At 45.6% G+C, this 26,840-nt stretch overlaps 1 protein-coding gene across 3 annotated transcripts in view; it reads left to right on the top strand.

Annotated features, from left to right (window-relative positions):
- Nucleotides 1-26,840, top strand: part of NAA25 (N-alpha-acetyltransferase 25, NatB auxiliary subunit) — a 73,296-nt gene that overhangs the window by 1,012 nt on the left and 45,444 nt on the right. For all 3 annotated transcript variants that reach the window (XM_068113450.2, XM_068113452.2, XM_068113451.2), the window contains exons 2-7: nt 14,085-14,170; nt 14,299-14,437; nt 19,680-19,798; nt 21,261-21,335; nt 22,169-22,276; nt 22,945-23,023. In XM_068113450.2, the coding sequence (XP_067969551.2) occupies nt 14,085-14,170; nt 14,299-14,437; nt 19,680-19,798; nt 21,261-21,335; nt 22,169-22,276; nt 22,945-23,023 (606 nt within the window). The remainder of the gene's footprint in view (nt 1-14,084; nt 14,171-14,298; nt 14,438-19,679; nt 19,799-21,260; nt 21,336-22,168; nt 22,277-22,944; nt 23,024-26,840) is intronic.

The raw sequence follows: 26,840 nt of genomic DNA, 5'->3' as shown, positions 1-26,840 counted from the left end.
TGGGTCTTCGACCTTCTGAAACCTGCATGTGGAGATAACCACGACACACACAAACTAGGATGGAACTAGGTAGAGAGCACACCTCCGCCAGGCTGAACAGTTTACCTTTGTATCCCACTGATAGGCCGGATCTGGATTTGGACCTGAACCAAAAACTAATCGGCTTATTATTGTCACCTAACCAACTCGTCCACCTAGTTTAGTCATAACTCGCCCATAACTTTTTGAAATATCGCTTTTCGCCCGATCTCTCAATGGTGCAGAATCACTTAAAAAATTAAATAACTCTCATATCCGAATCCATATTCAGATCTTCACCAAAGTTAAATCAATTCTTCCTTGTTACATACGCTATCTCTCCACCAAGTTTTGTCCAAAACCGTCCACAACCTTTTGAGATATCCTGCTATATATAGTTTTTTGCCCTATCTCCCAATGGTGAAGAATCACTTAAAAAATTAAATAACTCTCGTATCCGAATTCATATTCAGATCTTCACTAAAATCTAATCATTTAGTCCTTGTCACATACACCACCTCACCGTCAAATTTCGTCCGAATCCATCCACAACTTTTTGAGATATCTTGTTCACAGACAGACAGACAGACAGACAGGGGTGAAAACATAACCTCCATCCACCTTCGGTCGAAAATCGAATATAATTTAAAGCAATGCTGTAAATGAAGTTGGTTTCATAACATCCTTCAACTTTATTTAAATTGTAAACCTCAAAACATAGTTCCCTTACCTATGGTAAGAACCTTAACCTATAAGCAATTGATCACATGGACCATTTCACAACCACACGGATCATCATCTGGGCACAGTTCTTCCTCAAGGTTTCGATCCTTTCAGCCCAGGACCCTAAAAAACGGCGGATCCACAACTTCGGTCACGGATCAACATCAGTAAATTACCTACATCAGTAGATCCACAACCTCAGTTGAGTCCAGGCAGTTGGTCAACCCATAAATGCAACATCACGAACCAAACTACTCGCGAGAAGATTAAATTTATTATCACATATTTTCAACTCCCATCACACATTCCATTAGATGACTAAATCATGCACATCCTACCTTAACTATAACATGTCCATGTCCACCAACCAGCACGACCACCCCACTTACCTCTGGATCATACTGTTATTCATATATTCAAACGGTTATTTATAATGGATTTATACATGATGCCATCTCCGAGCAACCACTTAAAATGGTTTTATATATATATATATATATATATATATATATATATATATATATCTATATATATATATATATATATATATATTAGTTATATAGCTACTTAGACGATACTAACACAGCACTGAACTTACCAATGTATTAAAATAGCTAGTTGGACTATGCTAACACAGCAATGAACTTACCAATAGATTCAAATAGCTAGTACAACAATGTACTAGTTGCTTTATACATATATATATATATATATATATATATATATATATATATATATATATATATATATATATAACTGTGAGAAATAGTAGAAACTCCACAGTACGAGCAGGGCGTCTCATTTGCATTGAATAAATAATCGGGAGATTGAATAAGACGCGGACGTAGCTTCAGGGCTTCGATCTTTAATTCGACAAGCTTTCGACCAACAAAGGTCTTCTTCTGAGTCGGCCCCAAGTTCAACGGAACTCGTCCGAGGTTGTGTTGTTATATATATATATAATATCAATATCTCATTCATACCTATAAAAGGCAAAAATCTCTCTTTCTCTCTCTGTCTCTTTATCTTTGTATGTTTTCTATGCATGGCCACATCTTTTAAGTTACAAACTCCAAAATTGGCGTATAACGACAACTTTGTGTGGGGGGTACCAACTTTGTGTGGCCTCACTTGAGGGTGCGGGAGGAGATGCTGGGGGGCATAAATTATCCATAATTATGTATCATGTAGCGCCACCTTGTGGTGGTGACAGGGTATTACAATTCTTTTTTGCCTGGGTAACGCTGAGGTTAAAGCACTCTTTGCACAGACAAATTAATTTTAGCAAACAATTTAACTGATTGGTCCATCAGCAAAGTGATGGGCAAGCTCAGCAAGTTAATAATATTTTACTATTCGTATTGTATTTTATTAATTATATTTGGTGTCGTGTGTGATCTCAAAGAAAACTTGTTTTAATCTGCTGTCTGTAGCTCCCTGTGTTAGCATAGTCTAACTAGCTGTTTTAATCAATTAATAAGTTCATTGCTGTGTTAGCATAGTCTAACTAGCTGTTTTAATCTATTGATATTTACCTTCGCAAAAGCGGAAGGTTATGTTTTGATCGCTGTGTATTTATTTGTATGTCTGTGTGTGTGTGTGTGTGTGTGTGTATGTTATTCGCATAACTCAAAAAGTATTCAACCGAATTGCATGAAATTTGGTGGGATGATTGGTTATTATACGGGACACATTTGATTAGATTTTGGGAGCAATCGGGTCAAAGGTCAAGGTCAAGGTCACGAAAAGGTCAAAATCGTATTTTTATTTGTCATAACTCGGTCAATTCTTATCCGATTTGCATGAAATCAGCACCAAACTGTTCACTGTTCTGTTCCCTACACTCCCATGCCAAGTACAGAACAGTAGCTGCGGCGAAGGTATGCGCTCTACCGAGTGCCCGTTCTAGTTTCATTGTTGTGTTAGCAACACAAGCTATTTTAATCTATTGATAAGTTCATTGTTGTATTAGCATTGTCTAACTAGCTGTTTTAATATTGATATGTTCATTGTTGTGTTAGCAGTGTCTAACTAGCTGTTTTAATCTATTGATAAGTTCATTGCTGTGTTAGCATAGTCTAACTAGCTGTTTTAATCTATTGATAAGTTCAGTGTTGTGTTAGCATCGTTTAACTAGCTGTTTTAATCTATTAATAAGTTAATTGCTGTGTTAGCAGAATCTATCTAGTTGTTTTAATCTATTGATAAGTTTATTGCTGTGTTAGCATAGTCTAACTAGCTATTTTAATCTATTGGTAAGTTCAGTGTTGTGTTAGCATAGTCTAACTAGCTATTTTAATCTATTGGTAAGTTCAGTGCTGTGTTAGCATAGTCTAACTAGCTATTTTAATCTATTGGTAAGTTCAGTGCTGTGTTCGCATAGTCTAACTAGCTATTTTAATCTATTGATAAGTTCAGTGTTGTGTTAGCATCGTCTAACTAGCTATTTTAATCTATTGGTAAGTTCAGTGCTGTGTTAGCATAGTCTAACTAGCTATTTTAATCTATTGGTAAGTTCAGTGCTGTGTTAGCATAGTCCAACTAGCTATTTTAATACATTGGTAAGTTCAGTGCTGTGTTAGTATCGTCTAAGTAGCTATTTTAATCTATTGATATTTTCATTGTTGTGTTAGCATAGTCTAACGAGCTGTTTTAATCTATTGATAAGTTCAGTGTTGTGTTAGCATCGTCTAACTAGCTATTTTAATCGATTGGTAAGTTCAAGTGCTGTGTTAGCATAGTCTAACTAGCTATTTTAATCTATTTGTAAGTTCATTGCTGTGTTAGCATAGTCCAACTAGCTATTTTAATACATTGGTAAGTTCAGTGCTGTGTTAGCATAGTCTAACTAGCTATTTTAATCTATTGATATTTTCATTGTTGTGTTAGCATAGTCTAACTAGCTGTTTTAATCTATTGATAAGTTCAGTGCTGTGTTAGCATTGTCTAACTAGCTGTTTTAATCTATTGATATTTTCATTGTTGTGTTAGCATAGTCTAACTAGCTATTTTAATCTATTGATAAGTTAATTGTTGTGTTAGCATTGTCTAACTAGCTATTTTAATCAATTGATATGTTCATTGTTGTGTTAGCATTGTCTAACTAGCTGTTTTAATCTATTGATAAGTTCATTACTGTGTTGGCATAGTCTAACTAGCTATTTTAATCTATTGATATGTTCATTGTTGTGTTAGCATTGTCCAACTAGCTGTTTTAATCTATTGATAAGTTCATTGCTGTGTTAGCATCGTCTAACAATCTGGTTTAAACGATTAATAAGTTAATTGCTGTGTTAGCATTGTCCATCGAGTTGTTTTAATCTATTGATATGTTCATTGTTGTGTTAGCATAGTCTAACTAGCTGTTTTAATCTATTGATAAGTTCAGTGTTGTGTGTGGTTACTCTCATAGTCCGAATGATTTCACCTGGAACCATATCATAGAATAGCTTTTTAGGAATGTTGCTGTCTAAGAAAGGCATTCGTACAATGTGGAATGGAAAAGCATCTCATTTATCAAATAATTTTGTGTGAAATTTATTATTATGGATATCAATTTGTTATTCTAAAAAGGAAACTGAAGTGGAAGGTTGGTTTTCCTTTTTTAAATTCAAGTTATTTTGGATATACAGTCACATGAAAAAGTAAGTACACCCCATGTAAAGTTTTGACTTTTTCAACATATTTCAACATACAGCTATTTGATCTTCATTTCAACAATATTGATAGATAAAGGTGATATAATATAACAAATATCATGAAACATTTACATTTTGTAGTCCATTGTATAATTTAAAAAAACATAAATGCAAATTTCGCATGTGGAAAAAGTAAGTACACCCTTGGCTCTAATAGGTGGTATTGCCCCCTTTGGCAGAAACAATCTCAAATAGGCGTTTCTTATAACTGTCTTCCAGTCTCTAACATCGACTGGGAGAAATTTTTGCCCACTCCTCCACGCAGATTTCTTTCAGCTGTGTGATGTTTGAGGGGTTTCTTGCATGCACAGCTCGTTTCAAATCCCCCCACAACATCTCGATGGGATTTAGATCCCGGCTTTTACTTGGCCATTCCAGAACCCTCCATTTCTTTCTTTTCAGTCATTCCTTGGTGGATTTACTGGTATGTTTTGGGTCATTGTCATGTTGCAAGGGGTCCACCTTCGGTTGAGCTTCAACTTTCTGACAGATGGCCTCACATTATCCTTAATCACCCTCTGGAACAAAAAAGAATTCATAGTGGATTCTATGATGGTGAGCTGCCCAGGCCCTGATGCAGCAAAGCTGCCCCAAACCATAATATTTCCACCACCATGCTTTATAGTTGGTATCAGGTTCTTGTGGTCAAATGCTGTCTTTGGTTTTCGCCAAACATGTCTTCTGGTACTGTAGCCAAATAGCTCTACCTTTGACTCATCTGTCCAGAGCACATTGTTCCAGAAGTGCTGGTCTTTGCCTAGGTGTTCATTGGCAAAGTTTTGTCTTGCCCTGATGTTCTTTCTGGACAGCAAAGGTTTCCTCCTGGCACACCTCCCATGTAGATCAAATTTGTGCAGCCTCTTTCTAATGGTAGACTTGTGCACTTTGACATCAACAGTGGCAAGAGCTACCTGTAGGTCCCGTGATGACATTCTGGTGTTCTAAGAGACTTCTTTCAGCATCTTGCGGTCTGCTCTCGGGCTGAACTTGCTGGGGCAGCCTGGCCTGAACAACTTGGCAGTTGTTTGGAATCTTCTCCACTTGTAGATGATCTTCCGGACAGTCGAATGATTGATTTCAAATTGTTTGGAGATCTTTTTAAATCCCTTCCCAGACTCGTAGGCATCTATAACCTTCTTTCTGAAGGCCTCTTTTGATCTCGGCATGGTGACGCCGCACACTTCAACAACAAAGAGCAAACCAAACGAAATGTCTGAGGTTTAAATAAGACAGGTTCCTCCAAGATCCTCTCGAACGATGTTCTAATCATTTTCACCTGAGCTGGTGCACCTGATTCTAATTTTAGGTATTTGAAGTAGTGATAAATGTCGGGGTGTACTTACTTTTTCCACATGCGAAATTTGCATTTATGTTTATTTAAATTATACAATGGACTACAAAATGTAAATGTTTCATGATATTTGTTATATTATATCACCTTCATCTATCAATATTGTTGAAATGAAGATCAAATAGCTGTATGTTGAAATATGTTGAAAAAGTCAAAACTTTACATGGGGTGTACTGTACTTACTTTTTCACATGACTGTATATCATTATAAAGCTGATCAAATACAAATCCATCATTAATTGCCAACAAAACATCAATTAACCTGAAGATGTTTCCAGATCTTTGTGCAGTTGTTAGTTTATCCCAACACATTTTCTGGACCCAATCAGACTCGTACATGTGCAGGAACAAATTTGTAAAGAAAGGGGCCGGATCTGAACCCATGGGTATGCCCACTGTCTGCTGGAGTACCTTGTTGCCAAATGCATAGAAACGGTTGTTTAGGAGAAATCGAATACTTTGAGTTTACTTTTTGAAAAACTGCATGAATATTGATTATCCTTTGCAGACAAGTGTGCTCTTTTTTGATATACATTATACATTAATGTATACTTTATTACCTCCTGTAAATGCTTTATCTACCGCTCTGTCTAGCCAATGTGGTTACGAGCTTGTCATGTGGAATGTTTGTGTACAATGTGGAAAAATCAAAAGTTGATCAGCATTTAGCCTTACCCTTGTTATTAATGCTGTGGACACTGTTGATTACCGGTTTGGAATTATCAATGATCCAGAATTTCTTAATACCAGAATAAAACTTCACCTTTTCAAACTTCAAAACTTCACTTCAAAACAGAATAAAACCAATAAAACACACACACTACCCATCAAGGACACTGCACCAATGGATTTTAAAAGATGGTGGGACTGAGCCAGACGGACAAGTGTAGATTCTGCAAGACAGAAACAGAAAGTACTAGTCACCTGCTCTCGGGGTGCAAAAAACTCTTATCAGAACAACTTTACACGCAACGACACAACAAAGTATGCAAAGTGATTCATTGGTATATCTGCAAAAAATTAAACATCCCATTACCAGAAAACTCATGGAAACATGAACAAGGGGCAATCATTAAAAACTAGAACGTCACTCAATAGAGAGCATACCTCCGCCAGGTGAACAGTTTTCGTTTTGTATCCAAGAGTAGACCAGAAAATCACAATACAGAATCACATTTAATCAAAACCATCCGTCCACAACTTTTTTTAGATATCCTGCTTTGTATCGTTTTTGGCCCTATCTCCCAATGGTGAAGAATCACTTAAAAAATAATACTAGCCGGATCCGGATCTTTACCAAAGTTAAATCAATTATTCCTTGTCACACACACAACCTGTCCACCAAGTTCCGTCCAAATCCGTCCATAACTTTTTGAGATATGTTGCTATATATGTATGAGATATGTATGAGATATGTTGATATGTTTTGGCTATATGTTGGTTTTAGCCCTATCATTCAATGATGAAGAATCACTTAAAAAATTAAATAATTCTCATATCCAAATCCATATTCAGATCTTCACCAAAATTGAACCGATTAGTCCACGTCACACACACAACCTGTCCACCAAGTTTCGTCCAAATCTGTCTACAACTTTTTGAGATATCCTGCTATATATCGTTTTTGTCCCTATCTCGCAATAGTGAAGAATCACGTAAAAAATTGTACGAGCCGGATCCGAATCCGGATATTCAAAATCTAATAATTTCGTCTTTGTCCCATACACTGCCTCTCTGCCAAATTTCGTCTGAATCCGTCGACAACTTTTTGAGATATCTTGTTCACAAACAAACAAACAGACAGACAGGGGTGAAAACATAACCTTCATCCACCTTTGGTGGTGGAGGTAATGAGGATGTCATTCTTATGTATGACCTGATGATTCCATCGAGCCTGAACATCGAAAACAAAGCATTGTGTCCTGACATTGTACTCAGGAACAAAAAGGAAAAGACAGCATTGCTGATTGAGATATCAATACCCAGCGATTTTGGTCTAAACAACGCAGAAATGAAGAAAACAAAAAACCAAATACCAGGACCTCAAAAATGAATTGGAAGCTGAAGAGCATCGAAATTGTGCCAGTGATAATTGGGGCAACGGGGATGATGAAGAAGAAGCTCACTGAATGAATGAATGAATTAAAGCGCGGTGCTACGCGCACTTACTTGCTACCAAGGAGGAAGCGGACAACGCGGTTAAACAAAAGAGTCTTTATTCACAAGAGGTCACTGTAGCACTGGAGCGCTCCGGGCTGCGTGCCCGGTGTATATCCTGAGGCCACGCCTACCCCTCGGGCGTGGCCGCCGCCCACTTGGTGCGCGTTATGATGTCACCACGCCAGTGGGCTTTCGTGTCCGCCACACGCGCCCCCCCAGAATTCCCGCGCACCTGGAGGGCCAGTTTGCGGGGCAAACGGATGACCCGACCGAAGCGCCCTCTGGCGACCGGCGGCGTCTGGGGTGCAGGGATGCCAGCTGGGATGCCCCCGGCTGTACCCGGGATGGGTGCCGGACCGGGGGGCGGCGTGCCGGCGGTGCTGGGCGGTGCCGGGGGTCCGCCCGCCGGGGGGCGGCCCCGACGCGGGGGCCGAGCCACCGGCGGTGGGTGGTCCACGTCGAGGTGGGCCGGCTTGAGTCGATCCACCGAGACGCGGTCAGGAGTACCGCCGATGTCCAAGGTGAAGTATTTCACCCCGGTCTCCAGCACGCGGAAAGGCCCATCGTACGGGGGCCGCAGTGGTGTCCGGTGGGCGTCGTGCCGGACGAAGACATACTCCGCGGTGCGAAGCTCCGGGGCGACGTGCGTGGGTGCCCGTGGTGCGCCGTCGGCACCGGGGCGAACCTCCGGGCGGTCTCCTGCAGCGCGGAGCACTCCTTCGCCGCGGACCAAGGTGCCTTGGGGTCGGGGAGGAACTCGCCCGGCACCCGCAGCGGTTGTCCAAAGACCAACTCCGCCGCGGGTGCGTGCAGGTCCTCCTTGGGCGCCGTCCGGAGGCCCAGCAGGACCCAGGGGAGCCTGTCGACCCAGCCGCCGTCGCGGAGGGTGGCCCGGAGCGCGGCCTTCAACGAGTGGTGGAACCGCTCGCACAGGCCGTTGGCCTGGGGGTGGTAGGCCGTGGTTCGGTGCAGCTGGACCCCGAGCCCCCGCGCGACCGCGGCCCAGAGCTCCGAGGTGAACTGGGGGCCGCAGTCGGACGAGATGTCCGAGGGGGCGCTGAACCGGGCGACACAGGTGGCGATGAACGCCTGCGCGACGTCTGCCGCCGTCGTCGCCGCCAAAGGCACGGCCTCTGGCCACCGGGTGGTGCAGTCCACCATGGTAAGGACATGGCTGAAACCCCGCGAGGGGGGCAGAGGTCCCACCAGGTCCACGTGCACGTGGTCGAACCTACGTGCCGGCACCGTAAACGGGGCCAATGGGGCCTGGGTATGCCGGTGCACCTTCACGCGCTGGCACGCGAGGCACGTCCTGGTCCAGCCGCGGACGGCCTTCCGGAGGCCATGCCAAACAAACTTGTCGGCGACCAACCTCTGGGAGGCCTTCGTGCCCGGGTGGGACAGGCCGTGGATGGCGTCAAAAACCTGGCGCTGCCAGCCTGCGGGCACGATGGGGCGAGGCCGCCCGAGGGAGACGTCGCAAACGAGGGCCGTGCCCGCGCCGTCGAAGGGCACCTCGGTGACGCGGAGGCCAGTGACGGCGGTCCACAGGGCCTGGACCCCGGGGTCGGCGGCCTGGTCCACCGCCATCCGGGCATAGTCGATGCCAAGGTGGACTGCGTGGGCGACGGCCCGGGAAAGGCAATCGGCCACCGGGTTGTCCTTTCCCGCGACGTGCCGGATGTCCGTCGTGTACTCGGACACGGCCGCGAGGTGACGCTGTTGCCGGGCCGACCACGGCTCGGCGACCTTGCCCATCGCGAAAACCAGCGGCTTGTGGTCGACGAAGGCCGTGAACGCACGGCCCTCGAGCAGATGGCGGAAGTGCCTGACCGCCAGGTGAAGCCCAAGCAACTCGCGGTCGAAGGTACTGTAACGGCGTTCGGCGGGCCAAGCTGCCGGCTGAAGAACGCCAGCGGTTGCCAGGCACCACGCACCCATTGCTCGTACACCGCGCCCACCGCGTAGTCCGAGGCGTCGGAGGTGAGGGCGATCGGTGCATCGGGCGCCGGGTGCGCGAGCATGGTGGCGTTGGCCAAGGCAAGCTTCGCGCTCGAGAACGCCGCGTCCATCTGCTCGGTCCAGGTAACGTCACCTTTGCCCGCTTCCCTCGAAGGGCCTCGTGTAAGGGGCGCAGGAGCTGGGCGATGCGGGGCAGGAACCGATGGTAAAAGTTTACCATGCCCAGGAACTCCTGGAGCCCCTTGATCGTGCGGGGGCGCGGAAACCCCTTCACCGCCTCCACCTTGGCCGGTAGGGGGACGGCCCCGTGCCTGGTGATGCGGTGCCCCAAAAAGTCGATGCGGGTGACGCCGAACCGGCACTTGGCGGGGTTCACGATGAGGCTATGCTGGCCCAGGCGTTCGAAGAGCTTGCAGAGGTGATGACGGTGCTCTTCGCGGGACGCACTGGCGACGAGGATGTCGTCCAGGTAGACGTACAAAAAATCCAAGCCGCGCAAGACACTGTCCATGAGGCGCTGTAACGCCTGAGCCGCATTTTTCAAACCAAAGGGCATCCGAAGAAATTCGAAAAGCCCGAATGGCGTGATGACAGACGTCTTCGGGATGTCCTCCGGCCTGACAGGGACCTGATGGTAGCCGCGTACGAGGTCCACCTTTGAAAAGAAGGACATCCCCGCCAACCGGGTGGAGAAGTCCTGGATTTGGGGGACGGGGTAGCGGTCGGGGGTGGTGGCGTCATTGAGGCGCCGGTAGTCCCCGCACGGTCGCCATCCCCCGCCGGGCTTGGGCACGATGTGGAGCGGGGACGCCCACGCGCTCTCGGAGCGCCGCACGATGCCGAGCCGCTCCAGCGTAGCGAACTCCGCTTTAGCTACGGCGAGCTTCGTCAGCTCGAGGCGGCGTGCCCGGGCGTAGACCGGTGGCCCGGTGGTGGGGATGTGATGTTCCACCCCGTGCTTGACGGTCCCCGCCGAGAAGGTGGGCCACGTGAGGGCCGGGAAACCCACGAGGAGGCGGGCGAATTCGTCCGCTGCCGGAAGCGTACAGATGAACCTGGCCGGAACGGAACCGCTCAGCAAGCCGCTCGGCGAGCCGCTCGGTGAGCCGCTCGGTGAGCTGCTCAACGAGGCGGGCAGCGCACACGCGAGCGAGCTGAACGTCTCAGCCTGGACAAGCCTTCTGCGCTTTACATCCACCAGTAATCCATTAGCACATAAGAAGTCCGTGCCGAGCAGTGCCATGGGCACATCGGCCGTAACGAACGACCAACGGAAAACCTGCCCTCCGAACCGCAGAGAGAGACAGCGTTTTCCGTACGTGCGTATAGACGTACCATTGGCCGCAAGCAGTGCGGGACCTCGGCCCGCGGTTTGCTTGTCAGACGTACCGGCAGGAACGACACTCACCTGCGCTCCCGTGTCGCACAGGTAACGGCGCCCGGACAAGGTGTCCGTTATGTATAGGAGGCTGTTTGATCGGCCGGCGCTCAGTGCCACTACCGAGGGCCGGCCCGGGCGTTTCCCGACCTGCCGAATGAGCACGGCGGACGACATTGCCGAGCCTCGTGGCCGAACCTAGCATGGAAATGGCACCAGGTTTGCGGCGAAGCCGGAGGCCGCGGTTTCCGCGGTGGTGGTGGGCGGGGCGTGGCGGCCGCCACGAGGCGCCCCTCGGAGCAGGGGTGGGCACCCGCAGCAGGTTCGGGCTCGGGAGCCGCTATGGCCGCGCCGAAACTCGCCTGCGTGTCCAAAGCTGTGTAGAACTTGTCGGCCTCGGCCGCGAATGCACGGGGTTCCGTCGTCGCGGAACCGGCCAACGCGAGGCGGACTCGTGCCGGCAGCTGGCGTCGAAATAACGCCCGGAATAGAGCGTTCGGGGTTTCGTCGCCCATGAGCGACAGCATATGGTCCATTCGGACCGACGGTTGCGTGTCACCGAGCTCGGGGAGGTCCAAGAGGCGATCGGCCCGTGCGTCCACTGTGAGGCCGAACGTGGCGAGGAGGAGGCGCTTGATCGCCTCATACTTGTCGTGGGCCGGTGGGTTCCTCAGGACCGACACGACGCGGACGGCCGCGCCGGCCCCGAGGGAGGCGACCACGTGACAGTAGCGTGTCTCGTCCGCCATGATGCGTCGAAGCCTGAACTGGGCTTCGGCCTGCGGGAACCAGATCTCCGCCTGAGCTTCCCAGAACTCGGGGAGCTTCATTGCTACCACGTTAGTTGCCATGTCGGGTGGTCAGCGACGGCTGACCAGAACGTCGGAGGTCACCAATTAAAGCGCGGTGCTACGCGCGCTTACTTGCTACCAAGGAGGAAGCGGACAACGCGGTTAAACAAAAGAGTCTTTATTCACAAGAGGTCACTGTAGCACTGGCGCGCTCCGGGCTGCGCGCCCGGTGTATATCCTGAGGCCACGCCTACCCCTAGGGCGTGGCCGCCACCCACTTGGTGCGCGGAATGATGTCACCACGCCAGTGGGCTTTCGTGTCCGCCACAGAATGATCATTTTAAGGCCATTTTCCCCGCTAGAGCGGGGGTTAGCCTTAGAAGAAGCTCACTGAGATTTAAAAAACCATCCCCGGGAATATTACCACAAATGAACTACAACTGGAGGCAATCCAGGGTTCGGTGACGATCCTGAAAAGAGCCTTTAGGGAAAAAACTCTGAGAAAAACTGAACAGCTTGGTTCATCAACCGTGATCCCTTACCAAAGAGGAGGTGGATACTTTTGGTCCTGGGAGGAGTCCATTTCACCTCCTTAAGGGTGTAGTACTGGTGAAAAATTGAGAAAACGACATAGGTACCTTTGAGAGGCCTTTACACAAAAACAAAGTCAAGTTAATATCTAATTTTCAGTTTTTCTTGAAAGATATAATCTTGGCTTTAACTCAGACCAGTTTCAACGCTTCTTTGTCATATTACATGCATATAATTTGCATAAATTAGACCGTCAATAAAAAACAAGGAAAAACAAAGAACACATTTCTACTTCTATCTTCTATGTCACCTATCATTCTTTTCACACAAAACTTGGTACATGTATTATACATGTGTTACTCTACTACCTGATGAGAGGATTTTGTGAAATTATGTCAAATGTTCACTAATTAGCTAATTATGCCAATTACCAGATAAAACTTGGTTGTCCTTCAATAAATCCACAATGGCTACTCCTATAAACAAAAGCCTTCATCATTTTAAAGGAAGTGATATTCTGAATATCCTGTCCAAATTTCAGCCCAAAAGAATGATGCAAATTAAAGTTATAACAGATTTCATGCATGCAAAATGCAAAATATTATATTGAATTGAATTGAATTGAAATTTGAATTTTTCAATAATTAGGGGTACTTCTATGACCTCTAATAGCATGATTCTTGTTTATAAGACTATAAGGAAACTGTTCAGCTAAAAAACAAACAAAAAAAAAAAACACCTGTTCACCAGTTCTACACCCTTAAACCCGCAAGTGGAGATAACAACCAACGACACACACTGTACATGTGTGTGTATATACTGTATATGTAAAATGTGTCACGTATAGTATGTGTGTACATAACATACATTATAATATGTCACGTACACTATGTGGAATGGGAATGCCGTTTGCTTTCATGAGCAGGAGGAAGGTGAAAAGGAAGATGAGACAGCTTTGGAAGGGGGAGGTTGAGGCTTCGGGGGGTGGGGTTGAGGACTTTTGGTGGGGGTTAAGTCTTGGGTGTGGGGAGGGGCTTTGATGCCTTAGGGTTGGGGAGGGGATGGTGAGGACTTGGGGTTGGGGTGAGAGAGGAGAGCAAAGATGGGACAGAGTTGAGGATTTTTGTTATTGAATTGTCAGAATTGTTGTCAAAATTGTAACCAACCAGTTTACTGCCTGACAGTTACCAGCGATTTGATGTCCTGGCAAAGATTTGTTTGTGCTCGCCGAGTGTCCTGGGGTAGTAAAGGCTGGTGTAGCTGGTTGTGGTGGTGGTGGTTACACAGTTGTAGTGTTTACTGCTGCATACCACATGGCACAGGAGCCGGCTTGCTTTGCCATAAAGACGTAAAGAGAGCCTTGCTGAGTGTCAGGCTATTAATGATCATATCAAGAGATTGAGGCCTTTAATAGTTTTCCCTCATAATGGTTTACATGAAATAAAGCTGTTCCTTTTGGTGTCTGTGTCCAGATTACCTTGACAATGGTAACAACAAAATGGCTATACAGCAGGCAGAGAAACTTTTGCGCAAACACAAGGATCTTCATTGTGCTAAGGTAAGTTTTCTGCTAGTGAAACAAACGTCTAGTTTGGCATTTTCATTCACTTAACTGGGGATGGCTGGTTACCGGATTTTATTTCTGTGTTTATTGGATGTTTACTTTTACTCCTTTCTGATTCGAAGGTTCTCAAAGCGATCGGATTGCAACGCTCTGGTCGACAAGCCGAGGCGCTAATGTTAGGCCAGGAGGTAGCTGCTATGGAACCAGCAGATGACAGCAGCTTGCAGGCACTGACTATTCTCTACCGGGAGCTGCACCGCCGTGAGTATGATGCAATTCCAAAGTATTTTGTGGGAGAGTTTGTATGCTATTTCTTCATTTGGTGCACTGAGATTTTGGAGCTTCTTTGGTGCGTTAATATGACCAGCAAAGAAACTGTTTTTACGGACAGGTTAATTCCCACACCTTTATGATGTTTATGGCTTACAGGCTTCACCAGGTGGCACTACACGATACACATACAGTCACGTGAAAAAGTAAGTACACCCCATGTAAAGTTTTGACTTTTTGTCCCCCGTCGCACCACGGAGCGAAAGGGGGACTATGGCTTTCCCCTCCGTCCGTGTGTCCATCCATCCATCCATCCGTCCGTCCGTCCGTGCATGCGTGCGTGCGGGCGTGCGTACATACGTGCGTGCGTGCATAAGCGAAGGACCGCATTCGAATTTGGTGTGTGGGTGCAACCCACGTCAAAATCCAAGATGGCCACCGCCATGTATGTCTGATGCCATGTATGTCTGAACCTTGTGAGCGGAATATCTTGAAAAATAAGCGAAGTACCAACTTCTAATCTGGTGTGTGGGTGTATCTGGGCATAAGGAAGAACGCTGTTGAAAATTGGGTCGCCACGTCAAAATCCAAGATGCCCACCACCATGTATGTCTGAACCTTGTGAGCGAAATATCATATCATAGCATGTTTTCTGCGTCTTCCACTTTATCAACTCACATCACTTCCCCGACGGGGGACCGAGGCGTAACGCTTGTTCAACATATTTCAACATACAGCTATTTGATCTTCATTTCAACAATATTGATAGATAAAGGTGATATAATATAACAAATATCATGAAACATTTACATTTTGTAGTCCATTGTATAATTTAAATAAACATAAATGCAAATTTCGCATGTGGAAAAAGTAAGTACACCCTTGGGCCTTGGCTCTAATAGGTGGTATTGCCCCCTTTGGCAGAAGCAACCTCAAGTAGGCATTTCTTATAACTGTCTACCAGTCTCTGACATCAACTGGGAGAAATTGTTGCCCACGCCTCCATGCAGAATTCTTTCAGCTGTGCGATGTTTGAGGGGTTTCTTGCATGCACAGCTCGTTTCAAATCCTCCCACAACATCTCAATGGGATTTAGATCCGGGCTTTGACTTGGCCATTCCAGAACCCTCCATTTCTTTCTTTTCAGCCATTCCTTGGTGGATTTATTGGTATGTTTCGGGTCATTGTCATGTTGCAAGGTCCATCTTCGGTTGAGCTTCAACTTTCTGACAGATGGCCTCACATCTGACAGATGGCCCAGGCCCTGATGTAGCAAAGCTGCCCCAAACCATAATATTTCCACCACCATGCTTTACAGTTGGTATCAGGTTCTTGTGGTCAAATGCTGTCTTTGGTTTTCGCCAAACATGTCTTCTGGTACTGTGGCCAAATAGCTCTACCTTTGACTCATCTGTCTAGAGCACATTGTTCCAGAAGTGCTGGTCTTTGCCTAGGTGTTCATTGGCAAACTTTAGTCTTGCCCTGATGTTCTTTCTGGACAGCAAAGGTTTCCTCCTGGCACACCTCCCATGTAGATCAAATTTGTGCAGCCTTTCTAATGGTAGACTCGTGCACTTTGACATCAACAGTGGCAAGAGCTACTTGTAGGTCCCGTGATGACATTCTGGGGTTCTTAGAGACTTCTTTCAGCATCTTGCGGTCTGCTCTCAGGCTGAACTTGCTGGGGCGGCCTGGTCTGAACAAGTTGGCAGTTGTAGTTGGCAGTTGTTTGGAATCTTCTCCACTTGTAGATTATCTTCCGGACAGTCGAATGATTGATTTCAAATTGTTTGGAGACCTTTTTAAATCCCTTCCCAGACTCGTAGGCATCTATAACCTTCTTTCTGAAGGCCTCGGAGAGCTCTTTTGATCTAGGCATGATGACGCCGCACACTTCAACAACAAAGAGCAAACCAAACTAAATGTCTGAGGTTTAAATAAGACAGGTTCCTCCAAGATCCTCTCTAACAATGTTCTAATCATTTGCACCTGAGCTGGTGTACCTGATTCTAATTTTAGGTATTTGAAGTAGTGATAAATGTAGGGGTGTACTTACTTTTTCCACATGCGAAATTTGCATTTATGTTTATTTAAATTATACAATGGACTAGAAAATGTAAATGTTTCATGATATTTGTAATATTATATCACCTTTATCTATCAATATTGTTGAAATGAAGATCAAATAGCTGTATGTTAAAATATGTTGAAAAAGTCAAAACTTTACATGGTGTGTACTTACTTTTTCACATTACTGTATGCTTAGAGAGAATTGGGGTCCTCCCCCTTCCCTGTACTCCTGGGACTTTTTTTTTTTTTTTTTTTTTTGTGTACAGAGTCGAGGCTCGTGAAAGAGCTAACATTTATCAAACAAACAAATCAAACAAACAAGCAAACAAAGTATATAAAAAGGGGAGCGATCGACAAGATGGGGAGAGAAGGGGAGGAAGCACACAAACACAACATTTGAGAGCAGGGACATCGGGAGATGTTTTTGGAGGGAGAGGGCCTGGGGGGAGGCAGGATAGGTATAAAACGCAAGGACACCAAAGACTTCCAGGAAATAAGTCAAAAGTCACCTCAAAAAAGTGGATTTGGGGTGAAATCAGCGGGGGTAGAAAAGATCAAGGTTTTGGATTGGGGAAGATAAGAGATGGTGGTGAACAGCCGTTTTAAAGACCTGGAGGGAGGAGTGGGATTGAAGAGAGTAAGGGAGTTTGTTCCAGAGGCGGGAGAAAAGAGGAATGAAGGAGTGAAGGTGAGCAGAGAGTCTTGATTTTGGCAGTTTAACCATAAGAGGGTTGCAGGCAGATCTTGTGCGACCTGCAGGAATGTTTGGGGGACAGAGCCCAGAGAGAGCTGGGGGAGCAAGGCCGGAGAGGAGTCGGTCGAAGACGGAAAGACCACCAACCTGCCTGCGGTGATAAAGTGAAAGGCCCTCGGATATAGCGTCATCGCGGGAGATTCCAATGATTCTGAATGCTTTGGTTTCAACAGCGTGCAGACGGGCTAGGTGTGAGGCAGGAGCACCAGCCCAGAGGGGAGAGCAGTACTCCATTGAGCTGCGGATGAAAGCCTTGTATGTGGTGAGGAGCTCAGGTATGCCAAGGAAGGACTTCGCACGACGGAGGATGCCCAGTCGGCGACTGGCTTTGGAGGCCAGCTTGGAAATGTGGTTTTCCCAGGAAAGATCATGGCAGATAGTGAGACCCAAAAGCTTGAGTGACAGAACTTCTTGGAGAGGATTATTCAGAAAGTAGATGGGAGGGTTGTCCAGTCGGTCTTTTTGGAGAGACATCGTAAGAGTGTGAGATTTGTCAGGATTGAAAGACATGTTCCACTTGTTTGCCCAGTCTGTGATTTTGTCCAGGTCTGCAGAGAGTGAGGAGGCTGCAGACTGCCGATCTGAGGGATGAGGAATGGAGCGGCAGAGAGTGGAGTCATCAGCAAAGAGATAGAGAGGATTTTCAAGAGAGTCAGAGAGATCATTGATGAAGACCAGAAAAAGCACAGGGCCCAGAACACTGCCTTGGGGAACTCCAGCCTGAACAGGAAGAGGAGATGAGAGAAACCCATTCAGGGCCACATGTTGACGACGACTAGAGAGGAAGTCCGCCAGCCATGCGTGGAGATTTCCATGGATACCAAAGGAGGAGAGTTTGGTGAGCAGAGCGGGGTGCCAGACCGTATCGAAGGCACGTGATATGTCGAGGGAGACAGCTCTAATTTCCTGTTTGGCATTGAGGACCTCCATCCATCGTTGAGACAGCAGAAGCAGCATGTCCAGAAGAGGATTAGATTCACAACATTATTCACACAACATTATTCATGCACATTATTCACAACACAACACTCACAACATGATTCACAACACAGATTATGAATTTTTTTACCTCCCCTCCCCCCCCCCCCCCCCTGCCTACCACCCCCACCATCCTCAGGTACAACTACTAGTTTTCAACTCATTCTGTCAAGGAGTTCAGGAGTTCACAAATGTGAACCAAACACACAAACAACATGAAATTATAGTGTGACAATTCCCCCGTTTCTATGATATGTATGGTTTTCATGATCGATAATTAATTTATTATGATGTTTAATACCCTCCTCACACCGGGAGCAGCGCTATCTGATACACATTTACATCGAAAATTGGCGTACCCCCACCCTGAAACCTCAGATTCTATGAATTTTTTTATTGCTTACACCAGAGTTTTTATTGCTTATCACTTACTCGTGCACATCCTGAGTGCAACCCACAGTTTTCAACTGATTTCATCCAGCGGTTTAGGAGTACATATAAGTCAAACAAACGGACACACAAACCGGACACACAAACCGGACACACAAACCGGACACACAAACCGGACACACAAACCGGACACACAAACCGGACACACAAACGGGGCACACAAACGGGGCACACAAACCGGACACACAAACGGGACACACAAACGGGACACACAAACGGGACACACAAACGGGACACACAAACGGGACACACAAACCGGACACACAAACCGGACACACAAACGGACCCACAAACGGACCCACAAACGGCCCCACAAGCCGGACCCACAAACTGACCCACAAACTGACCCACAAACCGGCCCCACAAGCCGGACCCACAAGCCGGACCCACAAGCCAGACCCACAAACTGACCCACAAATCGGACCCACAAATCGGACCCACAAATCGGACCCACAAAACGGACCCACAAATGGACCCACAAGCCGGACCCACAAGCCGGACCCACAACCGGATCCACCAGCAGACATTTCTCGAATTGTATGTCGTGTGATTAAACCGGCAGTCTGAGCTAGGAGTGACCATGAAGTGGAGGAATCAAAGAAAAAAAATATGAGGAGGGTAGGGATTGTTTCTTCAATGGTGGCAAACATTTACCTCAGATAACTATATTGATAGAAATGTTCTTAATCCACAGACCATATTTCATCATAAAATCCCAAAGTATAGAAATTATTGAAGTAGATTATACGTTTTTAACCCACCGACCATAATTTGCCTTCAACCACCTGATCCTCACTTTTTTGAAGTATGAAAGCTGTGTGCTTATCACTGGAATAGAGGAGTACGTACTTGTAACCCCAGAGGTGTGGTATTGAAGAGGGTGTGTTGTGGGATTAGGTGTCGTTGGTGTATCAATGCCTCTATTGCCAAAGTGTTGAATCAAAGCTGTGTGCCCCCCACCCTACTTCCCACACCATGTAGCGGAACTTGTGCCCCCCCTTTATGAATCTGCTGTGAAAAATGGTCTTCCCAGTGAAGAACTCCAGGCTCACCTGTTCATGGCGTATGCTCGATTGGGCCACTTTAAGAAGATGCAACAGGTATGTGCCATGTGCCTTGAATAGGGAGGGGCTTGATGAACGCTAAGGATGAGCATGCATTTTGGAAGAACATCTTAAGGTTATTGTTTATCTGAGAAGAGCAACAATCGGTAATTTGCCCATCGGTTTGAGCTACATGGTGAACATCTCTCGGTGTGTGGGCGTGTTTGCCTCAACACTGATTCGAAGAATACCACTGATTTGTCGCTTTAGTAGAATACCGACTCGTTCAAAGGAAGTTGTAGTCATTCCCAAGTTTTAGCTCTCTGTTCTCTACTTTAAGGTCTCTCCACTATATTTGAAAGCTGTTTGCAAAGTCGGTAGCTTACATGCTGTGAAATTGTATGTAGTTCCATTTTGGTTGAGACCTCATCTCAAGCTTTTCTACTACTTAACAAGTCAATCTGTTGTCTACTCTTGGATGCTTCTTTAAACCAGTAAAACACAATATAGGGGACCAGTTGTTGGGGTGTGTGGGAGAGAATATTGAGAGGTGGGTGGAGGCCGGGGGGAGGGGAGGGAGGGAGATAGGTGATAGGGAATTTGGTGGTGGGGGAGGAGGGGATGAGAGGGCGGTGTAAAATTGCGCCACGTTCACATTCTTGATAATTAGATGAGTTCTTACTGGCTTTTGGCATTAGACAAGTGAGAACAGTGGGGCTACCTTTTATGTTTTACTACCCTCGCCAGAGGAGAGGGTATTGCATTTGAGTCCGTTTGTTTGTCTGTCTGTCTGTTTGGTTGTCCGCACAGAATAAATATGATTTTCTCTGCAACCGTTGGTCCGATTGACAGGAAATTTTCACCATCGGTGAAATGAACTCCACCTGAATAATTTTTTTATGATAATTATGATGTCATTGGTCACGTGGTTTGGCCACCATCTTGGAAAAAACAAAAAAATTTGCACCTCCATATCTCCGAAAGCGCTGCATAGAAAAAAATTGAGACATGGCTTATTGTAAAGAACTCTCCATGTGGAATAACGTGTGTTAATGATGATGTCATAGGTGCCTCCATTATGAAGTCATAATTCGACAAGTACAAAACTTCATCTGATCAAGATGAAATTTCTTGAGCATCATCTTGGGATAAATTGGTGGAGAAAAAAATAAATGACAACGTCATCGGTCACGTGGTTCGGCCGCTACTATATTTGTTTTAACACAAAAGCCTTAAAAACCACTGTAAACATGTCCTGGCGAGGTCTGCAATCTCTGATTGCTCTTTCTAGTTTCCACTGTATTGCACGGTGAGCAAGGGTGTGCGTGCACCTGCTTGGTTCATGTAGTCACATCTATTGAACTGTATGTACAGCTTGCAGAATAATAATATTCATAGTTGGATGATATCATTACATCTACTTTTTTGAAGACTTACAATGGGAAAATATTGTGATGTAGTTGAATATATATATATTGTTTGTTTGTTTATTTATTTATTTATTAATCATTTTTGTTAGGCTGCCATGGTGCTCTACAAAATTACTCCCAAGAATCCTTACTACTTCTGGGCTGTGATGAGTTTAGTGATGCAGGTAAGTTGCATTTGGCTCTACCATCAACCTATTTCACAAGCAAAAATGGTTTTATCCAAATAAAATCACCTGGTGTTGGCCTAATGGTTAGGGCGGCGGGCTTGGGATCCTAAGGTTCTGAGTTTGAATCCCGTTGAATTAACGCCAGGAGGGGTTGACTCAGCCTGTCATCCTTCCTTGGTCAGCAAAATGAGTACCAGATAACTGGTTATAGAGAGGCATTGCATCAGCGGCAGAAGCGCCCACAGAAAAATGATGCAACCAGCAGCTGGGTGGCTGCACACGAACCACCCATCTAAATAAAAAAGGTTTAAGAATCCCAACAGACTCCTGAGCCATTAGGCTCGTCTACTCAATAACCATTACACTGAGCCTGTCTGCACTCTAAAGCCACTATTTGTCGTATGCAACATCTGACTACTCGTTCCAACATTTCTGTGAGGCTGGCCGTGGCACTGATGCAGTGCCCTCTCCAGGTTCGGGCAGGAATTTGTAATTTGTTCAGGGTGTCGGAAACGATCGCTGACTCTGAAAAACACCGTGGGATACTTTTACGTGCCCAGTAGCCAACACTGGAGGACGGGTTCGAGCATGCCATACAAGAGACGGCACAGACAGTTTTAGTCTGGTTCTGAATCAAACTCAGACTAGACAACTTAAAGTGTCCTACTTCTGCTGTATGCTTATGCTTCCACTTGAGCCTTATACAATGCAGTAAACGTGCAATGACCTGAAAAGTGTTTTAGGTTTGTTGTTAACTGTATACTGATGTCAATATATAGATTATTCTTCCACAGTTGAACAGTAGTATGCACCTTGTCATGTTCTCCCAGGCAATTTGTGCCAGCGAAGACGATCCAGGCAAAGAGATGTTCCTTCCTTTGGCTGAGCGCATGATTTCCAAACTGGTGAAGCAGGGAAAGGTGGAAGCTGAGGCGGAGGTAAGTTTGTAGCTTTTGTACTTGGTTGTTGGATGGAATATGGATATTTGTGAATATGGATGCAAGATGGAATATGGATATTTGTGAATATGGATGCAAGATGGAATATGGATATTTGTGAATATGGACGTAGGATGGAATATGGATATTTGTGAATATGGTTGCAAGATGGAATATGGATATTTGTGAATATGGATGTAGGATGGAATATGGATATTTGTGAATATGGATGTAAGATGGAATATGGATATTTGTGAATATGGATGTAGGATGGAATATGGATATTTGTGAATATGGATGTAGGATGGAATATGGATATTTGTGAATATGGTTGCAAGATGGAATATGGTACTTGTGAATATGAATGTAGGATGGAATATGGATATTTGTGAATATGGATGTAGGATGGAATATGGATATTTGTGAATATGGATGTAAGATGGAATATGGATATTTGTGAATATGGATGTAGGATGGAATATGGATATTTGTGAATATGGATGTAGGATGGAATATGGATATTTGTGAATATGGATGTAGGATGGAATATGGATATTTGTGAATATGGACGTAAGATATAATATGGATATTTGTGAATATGGATGTTGGATGGAATATGGATATTTGTGCTAGTCCGAACTGATCTAACCTGCATTATTCTTCCACAGGTACAGCTGTACCTTCTTGTGCTTGATCTGCTCGAGAAGCATGACGAGGCTCTTACTGTTTTAGAGGGACCACTAGGAGGCAAGTCATACATCTCTCAAAATTTGCCATTTTTTGTACGGTAAAACCACAGTGCTGATTACATGCCATCTCTAACCAAATTCTTCGACAAATTCTCATGCTTTCATCAATTCATGTTGATCTGAACTTCATGGATTGAGGAATTCATGGATTTTGGTTTGTTTGATTGTTTGAAGTCTTATGATTACGTTAGTATGGTTCTCCATGCTGCCCTGTCGTCTAGCAACCATTGAAATTGGTTTAAAATTCTGTGATACTATTTTAAATACCTTTATTTGGTGTAATATACTGCTTTATTCTACCAGGTGAGCACTCTGAAATTTCCCCCTATTTTTCAAATCGATATGTTGGCGTATTGGGAGCCGAGGAAGGTGTTTTGAGGACTGTGATCAAATGTACGAACTTGAACAACAGCCCCAGATGCCACATTCTTAGAAAATTGCAAGGGCTTGAGAGGAGGACGCAGTCAAACCTGTCTGCAGTGATTTGCAGTAATCCAGGTGCAATGTTGTGACAGCATGAACCAGAGTTCCAGTAGTCCGATGGAATTTCAGGCCTAAGGCCTAAAACCACAACCTTCTTCGCCCGTGATGTACCAAAGTTTCAAAGTTTGTCCATGGCATTAAGAAAATTGGGGTCTGAGGGTCTATGTGAAGGGGGGGCGGCGGGGTTAAAATTGGGTCAATGTTTGATACCCTACCACTCCCTCCAAAATAGGTATTTGCTTTCTTCTCTGAAACTGCAAAAACTATTTCAATGGAACATGACCACAACCTTCGCCACCCGTGATGTACTAAAGTTTGTTCTTCCAAAGATCAGGCCTGAAGTATGTGTATGGGGGCCTGGGGTGTTGCCACAAAGAGCATGTACACTCCAATTAGTCGTCTGATTAGAAAACAAGCTGATTTAGGTAATGTTGTGCAGATGGAGGAAAATCAAAGGGAGGCGCAATGTGCCCCTCCCTTTATATATGGGATTGTTTCTCTGTATGCAGCTTTAACATACAACATGCATTTTAAGGCCATTTTCCCTGCAAGAGCGGGGGTTAGCCTTGAGGTCCCCATGACAATCCTCTCCATTTTGCCCTATTTTCTGCATCTCCCCTTGTTAACCCCCTTGCCCGCATTTCTTCTTCGACCATCTTTAGCCAAGTCTTTCTCGGTCTGCCCCGTCCTCCACTTCCTACATTCATTTCCATCACTCTTCTTAACCAGTCACTTTCATCCTCCGCAACACCTGACCAAACCATCTCAAACTGTTTCTCTTCACAGCATCAATCACAGGCTCTATTCCCATCATCTTTCGCAATTCATCATTTGTCTTCCTCTCTCTCAACGATACTTCACACATCCACCGAACCATTCGCATTTCCACCCTTTCCAGCCTTCATTGCTGCTCTACGTTTATTACCCATGTCTCGCTCCCATAAATCATAACACTTCTCACACATGCAGCACACACCTTTCCCTTCAGCTTCAACGACACTCCCCTCCTCGTCAGCACGCCACTCAGTTCCCGAAACTTCTTCCATGCACATCTCACTCTAGCAACCATTGCCGTGTCTGATCCACCTTCTCCATTCAGCATGTCTCCTTGGTAACAAAATGTTTACACACCTTCCAGCTTCACGCCATCTCCAAGATCCAACTCAACATTTCCTCCATCTGCAGCTCCCTCTGTGCAAACCTTACACTTGAATGTAGCTGCCACACTGGTTAATGACCCTCTCAAACCACTACATTTTTGATGAACCCACTCAGCGCACATTGTACATTGAATGGAATTCACTCCGACACCCTTCCTGCACACAGCACACGGCCACTTCCCAGTTCTTTCCACCTCACCACATGCTTTACCACTTGCCATCACCTTCGTTTTTCCGATATTCACCTTCATACCTTTTGTCTCCATACATTCCTTCCACTTGTTCATCTTCTCCTTCAGTCCATCCATACTTTCTGCAATCAACACCAGATCATCTGCATACAACAACTCCCACGGTAAACCCTCTTTTACGTTCCGAGCCAGCACCTCCATCACAGCTACAAATAGTAGTGGACTTAGTACCGACCCCTGATGCACTCCCACCTTTACCTCAAACTCACCACTGTTCCCGTCCTTCGTCCATAGAGCTGTGCACGCTCTTTCGTACATTGCCGTCACTACTCTGATCAACCATTCCTCCCTCCACTCCTAACTTCCTCAATGCCCATGTCACGACTTCACGTGGAACCCTATCGAATGCTTTCTCCAGATCAACAAACCCAAGAAACAACTTCTTCCTCTTCTCCATGTACTTCCCCTGCAACTGCCTCACAATAAAAAGCGCGTCTGTCATTCCTCTTCCTGGCATAAATCCAAACTGCATTTCGTCAATCTTCACTTTCTTCCTTATCCTCCTCTCCAACACCCTTTCCAATACCTTCATTCCATGCTCCAATAACTTTATCGCTCGATACGAGCCATAGTCCAAAGGGTCACCTTTTCCCTTGTATAGAGGGACGAGGGTACTCGGTTCCCAATCCACTGGAATGCGGCCTTCTTTCACCACCAGATTGCAGATCTTTGTCATTCTCTTCACACCCCAATTTCCCGCTGCCTTCAACATATCTCCCACAACTCCCATCGGCCCTCCCGCTTTTCTACTCTTCATTGCTTTTATCGCTTCCTCAACTTCCTTCCCGGTTATCTTCGCTGCCGGTCCTAAAACTGGGTTACTCTCTATGTTGCCATCCCATTCATTCTCTGCATTCAACAGTATTTCCATATATCTTTTCCATCTTCCTTTAATTCCATCTGGGTCCACAACGATTTGTCCCACTTCATCCTTCAAGCAACTCACCCCCATCACATCACACCTCTCTTTCGCTATCTGCTTTGCAATCCTGAATACTGCTCTCTGACCCTCTTCCAAATCCAAGCGTTCTCCGAACATTTTCCTACATTCCTCCTGCGCCTTTGCTACCTCTTTCTTTGCAGCCTTGGCTGCCTTATAACTTTCATGCTCTGCCTTTTCTGCCGCCATACCCTTCGCCTTCTGCCACTCCTTGAACTTCCTCCTCTTCTCGTCAATCTTCTTTCCAACTTCATCATCCCACCCCCATGTTTCCGAGTGCCTCGGTGGTCCTTTTGTCCATCCACATACCTCACCAACGGCTCCCAACAGACTATCTTTCATTGACATCCAACCACTTTCAAGCTCAACCACATCATCCTCTACCATACTCAGCCTCTCTTTTAATGCCCCCCTCACTGTCACCTCTTTCAACCTCCACACCTTCATTCTCGGTTGGTACTTCACCCGCGGAGCTCTCCTCGCACATGCAGCTTTAACATAACCACCTTTACCACAGCAGCTTTAAACAACAACAAACAACATGCATTTTAAAGGCCATTTTCCCTGCTAGAGTGGGGGTTAGCCTTGCGGTCCCCATGACAATCTTCTCCATTTTGCCCTATTTTCTGCATCTCTCCTTGTTAACCCCCTTGCCCGCATTTCTTCTTCCACCATCTTTAGCCAAGTCTTTCTCGGTCTTCCCCGTCCTCTGCTTCCTTCTACATTCATTTCCACCACTCTTCTCAACCAGTCACTTTCATCCTTCCTCAACACATGACCAAACCATCTCAACCTGTTCCTCTTCACAGCATCAATCACAGGCTCTATTCCCATCATCTTTCGCAATTCATCATTTGTCTTCCTCTCTCTCAACGATACTCCGCACATCCGTCAAACCATTCGCATTTCCACCCTTTCCAACCTTCGTTGCTGCTCTACGTTCATTACCCATGTCTCGCTCCGATAAATCATAACACTTCT

The sequence above is a fragment of the Myxine glutinosa genome, chromosome 4 (genome assembly GCF_964187855.1).
Source record: "Myxine glutinosa chromosome 4, kmMyxGlut1.1, whole genome shotgun sequence".
NCBI classification, from domain to species: domain Eukaryota; kingdom Metazoa; phylum Chordata; class Myxini; order Myxiniformes; family Myxinidae; genus Myxine; species Myxine glutinosa.
This window is presented reverse-complemented; position numbering and strand designations above follow the sequence as displayed.